General features: G+C 48.3%; 1 protein-coding gene across 1 annotated transcript; it reads left to right on the forward strand.

Annotated features, from left to right (window-relative positions):
* Positions 1 to 1233: 1233 nt before the first annotated feature.
* On the forward strand, positions 1234 to 2727 carry LOC147606943 (uncharacterized). The gene is made up of 2 exons (XM_086791469.1): positions 1234 to 1933; positions 2048 to 2727. Exons 1-2 carry the CDS (start codon positions 1389 to 1391, stop codon positions 2580 to 2582), a joined length of 1080 nt encoding a protein of 359 aa, XP_086647595.1. The 5' UTR covers positions 1234 to 1388; the 3' UTR covers positions 2583 to 2727.
* The last annotated feature ends 11976 nt before the right edge of the window (positions 2728 to 14703 follow it).

Genomic DNA, 14703 nt, shown 5'->3' on the forward strand with positions numbered 1-14703 from the left:
GTGCTCATAAACTCAAAATATCCTAATGCCCTCGCACTCTCATAGTACCAAGGCTTGCTTTTATGCTTGCTTCTTTTCTTCTTGCGTTGCATCTTCTTCTTTTCTTTATGGATAGGGGAGAAGACAATGATGATGCTTTTCTTATATCTCCTAATCATAGCATTAGCTTAGTATACTAATCCTCATTTACCATGTGAGCCAAGTGTTGTAGAGCTATGTGCAAAGTATGGGTATGTACAAGAGCACCAATGCTTAGTAGCTGCCAGCCTAACAAAAAGAATAGAACAAATTCAAACCCGCAGAGAAAAAGAAATGGAGACATCATGGGGAAATGTAAAAAACAAGGGAAACTTGTAGACAACCTTCACTTTAGTAAGAATTACATGACTTCCCCGTACGGTCTGCTTCGACACACACAAGGTCTACCAATTACTAGAGAAAAGTCAACAACAATATCGTGGATAGAAAATTTGTTGCAGCAAAAACAATTTCATGCAACCAGAATTTCTGTCCCAGTGCAATGGAAGAAGACTGAAACAACATGGAGAAGGCAGCCCCAAAGTGCATTGTTCTCGTACATTTCATGGGGAAATACTTCCATGAAAACAATACCAACAGAAACTTCCTGGGCACCAGATTGACAAGGTGAGATTGCAACAACTTATCGGTCCTAATAAAAGAAGCCAGGCACCATTAGCTTACTCCTCTCTTGGAGTCTATGCCCCACAGTACACATCTCTTTGCCTACTAGCTGTTACGAAGGGTCAACATAGCTTAGAAGTGGACTTGTGCTTCAGCATCACATGTTTACCCCCCCTAGAAGGACATCTTGCGAAAAATCTAGGAAACATGCATATCATATTACTACAAACCCTCCAATTCCATAAGACATTCAAGTTCAAAGCTTTCGCTGATACTTAGAATTAAAAGAAGTGCCTTGTTCAAAGCCAAAAAGTCAACATACCGTAGAAGCGGACTTGTGCTTCAGCACAACAGCTCTACCCCTAGAAGGACATCTTGTGAGAAGTCTAAGAAACATGCTTCTCATATTAGTACAAACCCTCCAAATTCAAGTTCAAAGCTTTTAGTGATACTTAGAATTAAAAAAAGTGCCATGAGACAAGAGGCCCATCTTTTAGTGATACTTAGAATTAAAAGAAGTGCCATGAGACAAGAGGCCCCACAAAACCGACTATAAGGAAAAATTAGCTTTTTTGTGACGAAAAGCTAAGAGGCCCGCAGCTGCTTTAAGAAGCAAGCTGAATTTTCCGCAGCAGCAGCAGGAATGAGGTCTGCGGCAGAGCGGCGCAGCTGGAGCCGAAGAAGCCCGAGGAGGAAGGCGCGCGTGGCAAGAATTGGCGAACAAGATCGGGTCTTGACGGTGCGTGATGCCGGAATGCGCAGAGAATGATGATGCGGATCGAGAACAAGAACGAGACTGGAGGTGGGTTCCCAAGAGATCACACAGCACGGAGCAGACGCAGGCGAGCAGCTTGCCTTTGCACCTCATTCTTCAACACATACTGGTGCGGCTGCCTGTGCGCAAGCTTTTCCAGCTGCGTTGTGTGTGCAAGGCGTGGAACGATGCGTTCCCACGGCAGCAGCATGATGATGAGGAATACTGGTTTGTGATGCGCACATATGGCTCGCCTCAACGTTTATTCACAGTCCATAGCAGTCATGAGCACCCTTTCTTTCTGCTGCCTCTGCTAGGCGATCGATTGTTGTCCTGCCTGGGTGGCTTGTACGCGTGCCGCCTGCGAATGTCCGACGAATTTGCTTGCCCCCAGCTCATAGCCACTGCAGGAGGCCTTACGTGCACACTTGTGCATTCCGATCGTGAGGAGGAGGAGGACTGCGGCGTCCTTGATGTTGTGGTCTTCAACTGCCTCACAGGTGCTCCCCCCACCGCTGCGTCCCAACGAGCTTTCTGGTCCCATTCCACCCCAGACGTACATGGCAGTTGACGATCACGACCCCTGCTGCTATTATGTAATGCTCACCAATGCCCTTTTGCATTGTAGCAGCCATCTCTCCTATGCTGAAGTTTTCGACTCAGAACTGGGAGCTGGAAGGTAGCTGCCGCCATTAGCACCAAGGCTTTTGGGTTGAAGGTGCCGTCTGGTGATTTCTTTTTCTTGCCGTACGGCACCATGAATGTGCTGGCTTATCATACACCCCAGAACGCATGGAGCACCGTGCATCTGCCACTTGAATCCAAAAGCCATACCCCTCACTTTCACAAGTACAAAGGAAGGTTTTTCCAGGCCTGCTTTTTGGACGAGATCGATGGCTCCAGCCTGGATTTTGGAGTATGGGAGCTGCAATTCACTTCCTTAGAAACTGCTACTTGGGTGGAGGTGTCGAGAACACCACATCATCTTGTTCAACGTAATTGTTCCGCGACACTTGAAGCACAGGGAGGCCTCTTCTACACGAGATCATTTAACAAAGAGGGTCCCATGGCGCCTTTAGTGTATGATATTTCTAAGAACTGGTGGTATGTCCCGCCCCTGCCCCTGCAGGACGGGCTTGAGTTTCATTTTGTGCACAGGCCAATATTAAGTATGGTCTTTTGTTGATACATAGCCAGGTAGAAAGAAAAAGGAAAAACCTGGTTTTAACAAGTTGCAAGGTGACTGTATTTTGACAAATCTCCTTGTCCTTGTAACTATTTCGGCTTTGTTATCACATGAATTCAAGAAAAAGGGACGTCCTGTTATGACTTGATGATTCTCGGTTTCTCATGCAAGGCTGGTTGAATAGCATCTGTCCCCGTTTGCAGAATGCTTTTTTATGTGGTCTCTGGGCGGGTGAAACCTGCTCAGTATAAGCAGGTACTAGATAGACAGACCCCTTTTCTCTCTGTTGTTGCTAGTGCTCCCCTAGGGCCAAGAGGAGAACGGTTGTGATGTGCTTTTGGTTCATATGCTTAAGAGTCTGATCACCGCTTTTCTGAATTGTGGCTGTGATGATTGAAACAATAGAGGACCCCACTAAAACTCAATCTTCTTCACTTTGCCATTTGCCCCCACAGTTGCTCCCTCCCCCATTTAGTGCAAAATTGATTCCAAACTCATGTCGAGCTTCTTCACCTTCCAAGTAGACCAGCTGGAGTAATAGAGGAAGTGAGAGTGAACTGGTTCTTTCTTATTCTCTTATGTACCGGCGGCTAGTGCTTCTTTATCTTCTTAACGGCAAATTACATGTTCACTGAAAGGCAAGATTCAATCTTTAACACGTGCAGTGCTTTAGGGCTGGAATGGATGGACCCCTCCTGCAGGTTCTGTATTTCTCTAAGCAACGCTAATCGCAAAATTTGCCTCCCAACCTCTGAAGTTGCTTGGAAAACAAGAAAGCATATTCCGAAGCCCCTCGGCAATGGTAAGAAGTCCAACATTACACCGGAAACTAGCTTCCACCAAGCAAGGAAAGCCACTCAAAGAGGAAGAGTCCAACTTCTCATTGGAAGCCAAAGGAGATGCATCCCACAACTGAGGTCTCCCGGGCCTGTGTTTATACCGCATAAAATAACCGCAGCCAAAGCTAAGTAGTAGATCAATCCAAGGGGTCACACCTCTTGTGATCTACTGTCTAATGTGCTGTGCGGAAGCGTACTAATTGAGTGTGCCGCATGTACATGAATGCCGACAATAGACAACTCAATCACGAAGTACACGTGAGATCTTTGGGTGCACCGTAATTAGAGCTATTTATGACTTGTAAATGATTGCAAGGCATGTGCTACTCATGCAGACTGTATGTGGTGTTGGAATACGGCCAAAAGAATCACTCAGTTCACGTATTCGCAACGGAAAGTAAAGAGTGCACAGTTGCTAGAAAACAGATCTGAAAATACAGCAAGAGATATACGCCAATTTGGAGGAGAACAATGTCTGAATTCTTGCACGGGATGTGGGCAAAACCAAGGCAGCAAAGCTGCGTACAGCCACCACGAAAGGTGTGCAAAACCTCCTCCAGAACAGGGCGCCTTCTCCACGCTGCTGCGGGCTTCAGTAGAGGCAGGAGCTCCCAAAAGATGGGCTGAGAAATGGATGATTCTAGAATGATAGGAGGGCCCTCTATATATAGAGGGAGGGGCTAGCCGACCCCCTCTGGCCAACCTAACCCTAACCGACCTAACCCTAGTCGGCTGGCCGACCTAACCCTAGCCGACCCTCTCTCTTTCCTGCCCCAAAATGCATGTCCTCCCCCTGGCTCTCCTCATTTGGGGGCCTTACAACGGGAGGGGGGGACATTGATCTTCTAACACCCTCTCTCAATGACCCAACGGTGGGCCAATACCCTTCCGTCCTATGAGATGATCCAACTGTTCTCTCGAGAGTGCTTGGGTGAAGACGTCTGCCAAGTTGTCCGCTGTGGGACAGTATAACAACTCAATGCTCCCATCGCTGATGAGCTCTCGAACAAAGTGGTAATGTACCTCGATGTGCTTCGTCCGAGCATGGAAGACTGGGTTCTTTGCGATGGCGATGCAACTCTGATTGTCACACAACAATGTAGTGGCATCCTTCTGAGTCATGTCCATGTCCCCTAGGATCCGCATGAGCCAAAGTGCCTTGCATGCTGCTGTACATGCAGCTTTGTACTATGCTTCCGTGGATGAGAGGGCCATTGTCAGTTGCTTCTTGCTTAGCCAGGATATCACACCTGAGGCTAGCATGAAACAATATCCTGTTGTTGACCGCTTGCTGTTACTGTCTCCTGCCCAATCTGAGTCACAGAATCCTCCGAGTTGCCCTTCCAAAGTGTAGGTGATGCCGCAGGTACAAGTATCCTTGAGATACCTCAATACTCGCAAACTTGTAGTCCGATGACTCTGCAATGGTTTCGAAGAAAATTGACATAGTACACCAACCGCATATGAGATGTCAGGCCTGGTGTTGGTGAGGTATAGAAGACTCCCTACCAACTGTCGATACTGTGTCGCATCAACTTGTTGAGATGTATCACTGTCATTCAGCTTCAGACCAACCTCCATTGGTGTCACCGCGACCTTGCAATCCTCCATTTAGAATCTCTTCAGCAGCTCTCGGCAATACTTCTCTTGAGAGATGAATATGCCTCCTTTGAATTGCTTGACCTCTATCCCAAGAAAATAGTGCAAGGTCCCCATGTCCGTCATCTCGAACTCCTGTGTGAGCAGCTTCTTCACATGTGCTATCTTCTTCTCATGGTCACCTGTGAGTACAAGATCATCAACATACAATATGAGTGCCAGCATCCTTCCCCCCTCTGAAAAGAGGTAAAGATTCGGGTCAGAAGGGCTCTTCCTTAACCCTATCTTATCAAAGAAAATGTCGATCCGCTGGTACCATGCTCTGGGGGGCCTGTTTCAGCCCCTACAATGCCTTGTTCAGTTTGCAAACTTTCGAATCGGACCCCGGAATCGTAAAGCTCATTCTGAAGAATAGCTTCTAGTTCCGTCTCCATGGCTCCTTGTCACTCTGGACTGTCCTTTGCTTCGGCAAAGGTCCTTGGTTCTGCGATTTGTGCCACAAGTCCGAAATTCACCGAAGGAGCAGGCAACCTCTTCTTGATGGTAGGTGCTTTGGGAGGTGGATGAGGTGCTTCTGCTTCCTTCTCCTCGGCCTCCGTAGTCTCCGAGCTCTGCTCCTCCTGGATGGTCAACCTGGGCATGGTCCGCCGCTCCTGGGGGAGTTCCTGTACCTCATCTACAGCCTCGTGCTCAGTCTCCTCAAAGACAACATCCCTGCTGATGAGTATCTGTCGTCGCTTTGGATCAAATAAGCGGTAGGCTTTTGACTCCTCACAATATCCAACCAGTATGCACTTCCTATTCTTGGAGTCCAGCTTAGTCCTGAGATCCTTGTGTACATGTACAAAGGCATTAGAACCAAAAATCCGCAGATGAGAAATTGTGGGCTTCTTACCATAGTAGGCCTCATAAGGAGTCTTTGCTGCAACTGCCTTCGTCTTCGTCCTGTTAAGGATATGAACTGCAGTATTGATAGCTTCCCCCCAATATGCCTTGGAGAGATTCCGTCCTTTGAGCATGGTCAAGCTCATCTCTACCGAGGTGCGGTGCTTTCTCTCTGCCACTCCATTCTGCTCGGATGTGCGGGCTGCAGTAAGCTGCCTTTGAATGCCGTGCTTCCTGTAGTAGGTATTGAACTCGTCCGATGTATACTCACCCCCTCTGTTTGTGCGGAAGGTCTTAACTGGCCTCCCTATCTCTTTCTCCACTTTGGCTCGCCATTCCTTGAATTTGTCAAATGCCCGGGATTTCTTTGCAAGACAATAAACGCACGTCATCCGAGTATGTCGACATCGGCCCGCAAATATCAGAATGTACGAACTCCAAAGGTACTGTGGCCTTGGTCGTGGCCTCCTTAGGGAACTTGTCCCTGTGTTGCTTGCCCTCCAAACAAGCCCTGCAGACCCCTTCACTGGCTGCAATCGGTGGAAGTCCATCCACCATGTGTTCCTTCTGCATCTCTGTCAGGGTTCCGTAGTTGGCATGCCCAAAGCGCTCGTGCCACAACCTGGATTTACCAGTATCTCCATGTACTAGTAAGGCACTCGGCTGGTACAGCCCGTTCTTCTCGATTCCTTTGGCCACCACCTGTCCTGTCTCCTTGGACTCGATGATGACCTCCTTGTTGTCGAATAGCACCGCCATCTTATGCTTTTCATCTGACTGATTGATAGTAGATTCTTGCATAGATCTGGTACATAGAGAACTTCGGATATTACCTTCTCTTCTCTTGAACTGGTGATGAAAGGTATGCTGCCGACACCCTTCACTGGACAAGACATGTTGTCTCCCACTATGACCTTCGAATCAGGAGCACTATCAGACGTGGTGGTAAACCACTCCTTGTTGTTGGACATGTGTTTTGAGGCACCGCTGTCAATGAACCAACCATCCTTACCGTTACCCATGGCATAGGATGAGCAATGCTCGGTCAGGAAAAGTTCCCCTATAGTGACATGTGTAGTATCTGATGTAGGCTGCTCCTCCTTGCTCTTGGATCCCTTCTTTCGCTTTTGATCCGCCTTTTTCTTCCTGCAATCTTTAGCCATATGACCGAGTTTCTCACAATAAAAACACTTTACCTTTTTCTTCTGTCTCCGTGTCCTCGGTCTTCTTGGAATCCCTGAACTTACCCTTGTTAGGTTTGTTCTTCACAAAGAGAGCCTTGTCATCCGTCTCGGTGAATAGCTTTTCCCGAGCCTCCTCCCGCAGTAGTAGGGGTCCAAGCTCCTCAAAGGTAAGAGGCCTAACCCTCTCTCCTGCAATCATTTTATCATGAATAATGCACAAATATTTAGCGCGTTGCATCTGTGAGAACTTACGCCATGTGTAGGAGACATTTCTACAACCGTTGTCACGAAGCTCTTGAAGCTCCCGAGTAGCTTGTGCAGCGTCATCAAAGCCAACTGACAATTGTCAACCTTCTAACCCACTGCCGCTAGCTTGTCCCGCACCACCTTTATCTTGGTTAGGTGGTCATGCACCCCATCATCTTCATTCATCTCCAGATTGTACAATTCGTGTTGGAGAGTCAGAATACGAGACGTGTTGTCAGTCTCATAAAGGTCCCTCAGAGTTGCTCATGCCTCCACTGACGTGTGTGCCATCTGGATGTGAGGGATGACCGCATCTGCCGTGGTGCCAATGATCATATCCAGCCTCCAGGGCCTGTGCGTCCTTGTCTTCCCAACAAGCAGCGAGCTCCTCTGGATCCACGGGTACCAATAATTTGCCTTTGCTGCTGTCCTTCTCGTCGGCAGGCTTCTCCTGTTGAATCAAAAGCTTGGTTGTGATAGAATGCACGGTGAAAGAATGGAAAGTGGAAACACAAGAGGAGAGAGAGTGAGAGAGAGAGAGATGGAGAGAAAACACAGGTATTGACTTGTCTCAATATCATCAACCAAGAATACATGTCCCAAGCAATAGGGGAGAAGGCCTCGTATGTGAGGGATTGCAACAAACAATGCTAAGCAATACAATGCAGTGAAAAATGAGGGAGGCAAGCCAGCTATATATATGCCAACATGAAGGCAGCCGACTAAGGAAAAGATCCTCCACGACTAGGGAAAAAGTGTCCTAAGACTCCATAAAATGGGAATAAAATATGGGTAAAATAAGTGAGGGGTGACCAGTCCCTCAAGCTAACATGGTCAGTCCTAGAGGCTAAAATAGGACACCAAACATGAAGCCAGCAACAAGGAGATGATGTCTAACACCCCTCTCAGCACTGGATGTTGAGTGAACTCCAAGAAGCCAGAGACGTCGTCCTCGATTAAAGATGAAAGACTGCAAAAACAGGTACCAAGAAAGCTCCACAAGCAATCTCCTCAGCAACTCAGTTACAAAAGCAATAGAACAAGCTGCCAGGTACATTGCTCCTCTGGAAGAAAACAACTAAGTAGGTTGCGACGTGCTGCTCCAAATAATGCTTCCAATCCCAAGTGTAATAACACTTCCCGAAGTCGAATGTCGTGTATCCAGCCTGGAGAAGGTATGAAAAACCTAAAAGACCAACCAAGATCAAATCTGTAGATAATCAATCTTGGGAGAAGCAAGCTGCTCCTCATTGGAACCCTCAAAAGAAATAGAGTCAATCTGCTCCAACTCTGTACCAAGAGTAGTCAAATGTTGTACAAAAGCATCCTTTGAAAAGGTCAGCTTCTACGCCGGTTGTGAGATTCCACAAGCTCCGACACAAGGTGACTTCGGATCTTCACTTTCCATAAGGGATAATTAGTCCCATCCAGCTTTCCTCCTTCTCCGAAGTCGGGGATGAACGAAGTAGGGAAGTGGGAAAGAGAAGAGGGAGAAGGAAGAGTGACGGAGGAAGCGGTTGAGTTAGGCATCTTGCCGACGGCCTTCACTCCTCAAATCTGAATACTGGACTGTTCCAACAAAACCAGCACAACTGCCTTGAAACAAGGACAAAGACGCACGGGAGAAGACGGGAGCCGGCCCGATGCGCGATGAAGTAAGGGAGGGAGAGGCTTTCTTGGAGTAGGGTGCTACCACTTGGGTACGGTGTGCAAGGACCTTTTTGCTCCGGGGTACAAGGGCCTTTTTGTAAAATTTTCGAGAGATTGCAAAATCCCTGTCGGCCTGTCCTTCTACCCCTCTTTCCCTGTCGTCCTTGCCTACGCCTGCCCGGATCTCCTTACCGGGGCTCTGATACCATGTTGGAATACGGCCAAAAGAATCACTCAGTTCACGTATACGCAACGGAAAGTAAAGAGCGCACAATTGCTGGAAAACAGATCTGAAAATACAGCAAGAGATATAGGCCAATCTGGAGGAGAAAAATGTCTGAATTCTTCCACGGGATGTGGGCAAAACCAAGGCAGCAAAGCTGCATACAGCCACCACGAAAGGTGTGCAAAACCTCCTCCAGAATAGGGCGCCTTCTCCACGCTGCTGCGGGCTTCAGTAGAGGCAGGAGCTCCCAAAAGATGGGCTGAGAAATGGATGATTCTAGAATGATAGGAGGGCCCTCTATATATAGAGGGAGGGGCTAGTCGACCCCCTCTGGCCGACCTAACCCTAACCGACCTAACCCTAGTCGGCTGGCCGACCTAACCCTAGCCGACCCTCTCTCTTTCCTGCCCCAAAACGCATGTCCTCCCCCTGGCTCTCCTCATTTGGGGGCCTTACAACCGGGGGGGACATTGATCTTCTAACATGTGGCTGAGAAAATTGTTAGAATATCAATGTCCCACCCGCCAATTCCAAAGGCAGGGCCAACGATGCAGACATGGAGGAGCTGATATGCTACTACTGTTTCACTACGCGAAGGATTGCCGGAAGAAGAAGGCAGACCAGAGGCGGAAGGAGGAGTCCAAGTGCAAGGAGGAGTTCGAGCGCGAGGAGGAGCCAGATAACGACTCAGCCGACGTCACTAGTGGAGAGTTGTTCTGCTTAGTGAGCACTGCTCTGCTCATGCAGAAAGTGAGAACAAGGAAGGCTGGTATGTGGACAGTGGAGCCTCACAACATATGTCAAACAACAGAGAGTGGTTCCAGACCATGACTACGACTCATCCCGGATCACAGGTTACAGCGGGAGACAACCAGACATGCCCAGTGAAGGGTGTAGGCAGCATTCCATTTATCACTATCAAAGTTCTTTATGTACCTGATCTGTGCACAAATCTTTTGTCTGTGAACCAGATGGTTAAGCACAAGATGGCGGTACTATTCGATGATGGCATAGTCACTGTCACATCCACGTAGACAGGACAAGTGGTGGCCCAAGGAGTCGAGGAGAACGGTTTGTATCGACTGGATACTTGGCTAGTACATGGAGATTAGGGACACTCGCAGTTGCGACATGAGAGGGTTTGGCATGATGAGTCTAGCACCATGACAGAGATGCACGAGTCCGAGACGGTGGATGGATTTCCACCAATTGCAGGCGACGATGGAGTCTGCAGGGCTTGCTTGGAGGGCAAGACAATGGATGGACTTTTGGAGGGCAAGCAACACGGGGTTCAGTTCCCACAGGTACTTCTCAGTCGGGACATGGTCTTTGAGGATACGGAGCCATAGTCCGAGGAGGAAAACCAAGAGCACCCCAAGATATCCCCGCATAGGTTGACTTTCACGGAGGTGAAGGAGGCTGGACGAGGAGTAGGTAATTAACAAAGTTCTTTATGTATCTGATCTATGCACAAATCTTTTGTCTGTGAGTTAGATGGTTAAGCACAAGATGGCGGTACTATTCGACGATGGCATAGTCATTGTCACATCCACGGAGAGAGGACAAGTGGTGGCCCAAAGAGTCGAGGAGAACGGTCTGTATCGACTGGATACCTGGCTAGTACATGGAGATCAGGGACACTCGCAGTTGCGACATGAGAGGGTTTGGCATGATGAGTCTAGCACCATGATAGAGATGCAGGAGTCCGAGACGGTGGATGAATTTCCACCAATTGTAGGCGACGATGGAGTCTGCAGGGCTTGCTTGGAGGGCAAGCAACACAGGACAGTGGATGGACTTTTGGAGGGCAAGCAACACGGGGTTCAGTTCCCACAGGTACTTCTCAGTCGGGACATGGTCTTTGAGGATACGGAGCCGTAGTCCGAGGAGGAAAACCAAGAGCACCCCAAGATATCCCCACCTAGGTTGACTTTCACGGAGGTGGAGGAGGCTGGACCATCCATGGACATGGAGAAGGAGCAGGACGAACCAGAAGCGACACTGGCACCGACAGTGACACCAGAGTGGCAGGCTGCCATTCAGGCATGGATGGATGCGATTTCCGCATTCTTGAAGAGTACCCTGGAGGAGGAGTGTCACGACCCTGTGTTTTTCTCTGGACAGTATGCAGGTGTGCACGGGGACATGGAGGACAGTGTGAATGGCATCAGTTTGGAGTTAAAAAGTAAACCCATGTGTGGGCAACCCCAAGTGTGAAGGGGGCCAAGTGATTAAAGTCTTTTCTCATACCCCATGGGGACAAAGGGGTTTGGAGGGGACAAAGGTTTAAAAACCTTTAAAAATCTTTATAATGCCTTTTATGGAGGGATCGTGGCTTTTTATGCTATTATGGGGGCATATACTCTTTTTAGAGGGAGTCGACCTGCAGCTTCAGTGGTGTGCTTCAGGACTGCAGCAGAGGAGGTTGTGCGCTTTTCTCTCTCTGGAAAGAGGGTGCGCTGTAGTACATAAAGGGCCGACTGAATCTCTCTCTCTCTCTCTCTCTCTCTCTCTCTGTGGCGACTGTGAGCTTGGATTGCACGTGGCTAGACTGCACGTGGACTGAACAGAGAGTCGAATATCAGGTTGTCGGGTTGTTTGCAGGTGGCGCACAGAAGCTGAACTGCACGTGGGGGTTCTCCCTTACTTGCTACTAGTTGGGCTGAGTGCTGAAGGGGCACACATACTTATGGAGGGGCTGGCGGCTTGTTTTTGGGCGCTTTTCTGTGTGCGCAAAAGTTGAGGGCTGAACAGTAGGAGGGGGGTTGAAGCTGCGGCACATGCTCTTTTCTCTCTCTCGCTTGGTGCACAGGAGGGCTGGACTGCAGGCGCTCAGGGTTGCGTGCTCTTCTCCTAGGTGGCCAAGGGCTGGTTTCTCTGGACATAAAGGCGAACAGGGGGCTGGTTTTTCATGAACATAGACATCATGTCGATGGCGTTCAACTGATGGAACTTTCAGCTTCTCTTTGCTTTGGTTCGGGACTGTTTTGGAAAGGGTTTATGGACTATTTCGTAGCAGTGCATGTGGCTATGAACATGAGCAATGCTCGGGACTGTTTTGAGATCAGTTTGAGGACTGTTTATGGGCTGTTTTTGTTTGGCTGCAAATTCAGCTATGTACTTGGGTTTCCGGCTGCAAGTACAGGTCAATTGAAAGTGTTTCTTGGCATGGGAGTGATGCAAGCTCGCATGGCTGCGTGCTTATGGAGCAGATTGTTTTCTTCTTGCTAGAAAGGAACAGAGGGACCTACAGTTATTTGCATCTCTATGTTTCTAGATGTTTCATGAGGGAACAGGTAACTAGATGTATGCCGTTGTTGGCACTGTTGTTGAATGGTGCCGTGAATGGTTCTGTATGGAAATAGGACAAAAGTTTCAAAGGGAAACAGGCCTAAGGGTTTCATGTGGAAACAGGTCGTAGGTTTCTCGAGGAAACATGTTTTTGGGTTTCTCCAGGAGATAGGTCACATGCAGGCAGAAGGTACAGGAATGGACACATGTTTGGTACAGCCTTGCTACTGATTGGGCAAGGGACATGGAATCCATGACAGAGATGGATAGTACCCTTGGAAGGTAGAGAGGGTTGGTACAGGTGTGTCGGCTGTATGGTATGCTATGCTGTGATACGAGTTCTCTTTTGAGAGACAGCTTGGGAGTCTGTGTTGTGATGCAGAAGCACTGGATGTGTCAGGGTGTGATGCTGTTCATAGGGTGAGAGGCTATGGATGGTTGTGGCAGTCCTGATCATGGGAGAAGACTTCTGTATGCAGACCCACTGTGAGAGAGTCTTTCGATGTGAACAATGGCTGGACTTGTTTGTGGATGCCGAGTGGACAAGAAGCCATGATGCAGGGTCTTTGCAGGCTTCAGGAGTTCTACTGTGACGGCTGAGTTTCCAGCCTTATTGTAATCAAAGCTCTTATAATCAATTAAAGAAATACCGCAAGGGGCGCCACTGCATTTTGGGGCCAATCGGTGTCCGTGTACTGTTTGCAGGAGCACTCTAGCTCCCCTTGTTTGTTTTCCTTTTCTATGTCCTCGATGGCATTGAAGTGTTTTATGTGCGAGTGTTTGTTTCACCGCCCGTCAGATTTCTGAAGGCCAGTTTCAAGGCTCCGTTTGCCGGGACATATCGTCGACTTTCTCAAGGAGGCGAGCTCGTGGTTGTCTCATGAGAGTCACATCAAAAGCTTCAACATGTGGAAAGTAAAAGGGAAGTGCAGGAGACAGTGCAGGGTTGTGTGTCTCTGCCTATATGAGGTGAAGAGCAAGAGCTGAAGATGAAGCTCAGGATAAAAGACACCAAGGACAAGAAGTAGTCAGCCAAGAGAACAAGAAGCAGTTGAAGTGTTATGGTGCAAAACATTCAACAGTTTGTCACCGGTCGTATCTTCATAGAGGCTTCATGGGTTCGGAAGACAGTTTCTTTCTATGTTTAGCAATGGTGATCTACTATGCTTCATCGAGGACTTGTGCTTACCACTTGGGTGGAGTGCAAGCAGGTTTTGGGTGCCTGAGGATGTATTAGATGAGGCTCAGACGGAAGCGGAGGAACTTGATGACATTCTTATTCCCGAGCAGATACTGGCACATAAGGAAAGAAAGGTACAAGGTAAAGTTTCCCGTCGCTATCTTGTGAAGTTCAAGAACTGTTCACTGATGGATGCGAAGTGGATGGAGGAGGGTGACTTAGCAGATTCACCTCAGGATTTGCAGCTTTATCTTGATGCCTTTGAGTTGGAGTCGACTCTTGTTACGGCTCATTCAGGTTCAGCAGAGCAAAGGTCTGGAGCATTGCCTGATGCTCAAGAGGGGGGTAGCACCTCCGCTCCCTTGTTACAGACAGGTTCATTTGTTATCTAGGAGTCGCTTGGTGACATCTTTGTATTCACCCGAAGGTATTGAGGCTGACAGTACATCTGCTTATGGGACTTCCATGATATTGTGTACTAGTCACATGAGATGGTAAAGTTGGATAGGTTCACAGTTGCGCGCACCTTGAACTATAACTGCAACTATGGATAACTCTATGGAGGGCATAAGTCTTGCGAGTAGACTCAGAGTTGGTTTGGTTCATATATGGAATGAGCTCTACTTGTCCTCGTGCTTAGGTTTGCGGTCAGGGCACTGTCGAAACATGTGGTCTTTGCTACCACAAGAAAAGCATTTTCCATCCTTGGCATATTGCTCTCTTTGCTCCGGGTTTAAGCCGAATTTGTTCTTCCTTAGGCCCTGATCTTTAGTTGTGTTATTTTCAGCTTTACCACCCTTGTAGGTCTCCCGGAAGTTCTTTTTAGGTGGCTGTCCACCCTTTTGCAGATTTGGGACAGCCTTGTCTTTCCCCTTTGAACCTCCTTGATCCTGTTTAATCTTAAGCACCAGTTGCTCCGTAGCAAGAGCAAAAGCTGTGAGCTGTTGCAAAGTATGTTTCGGGTGCAATTCAATGCCTGAACGATATGCTGGTTGCAGTCCGGAACGAAACTTCCTCTTTC

The sequence above is a fragment of the Cibotium barometz genome, chromosome 56, assembly GCF_041138505.1.
Source record: "Cibotium barometz isolate CiBa-2024 chromosome 56, ASM4113850v1, whole genome shotgun sequence".
NCBI classification, from domain to species: domain Eukaryota; kingdom Viridiplantae; phylum Streptophyta; class Polypodiopsida; order Cyatheales; family Cibotiaceae; genus Cibotium; species Cibotium barometz.

What these genes read in the sequence shown, in the direction of transcription:
- LOC147606943 (XM_086791469.1), top strand. Translation starts at nt 1,389, where the DNA reads ATGCCGGAATGCGCAGAGAATGATGATGCGGATCGAGAACAAGAACGA. An exon ending in GCGTCCCAACGAGCTTTCTG is followed by an intron (nt 1,934 to 2,047) that starts GTCCCATTCCAC and finishes CCTATGCTGAAG; the next exon opens with TTTTCGACTCAGAACTGGGA.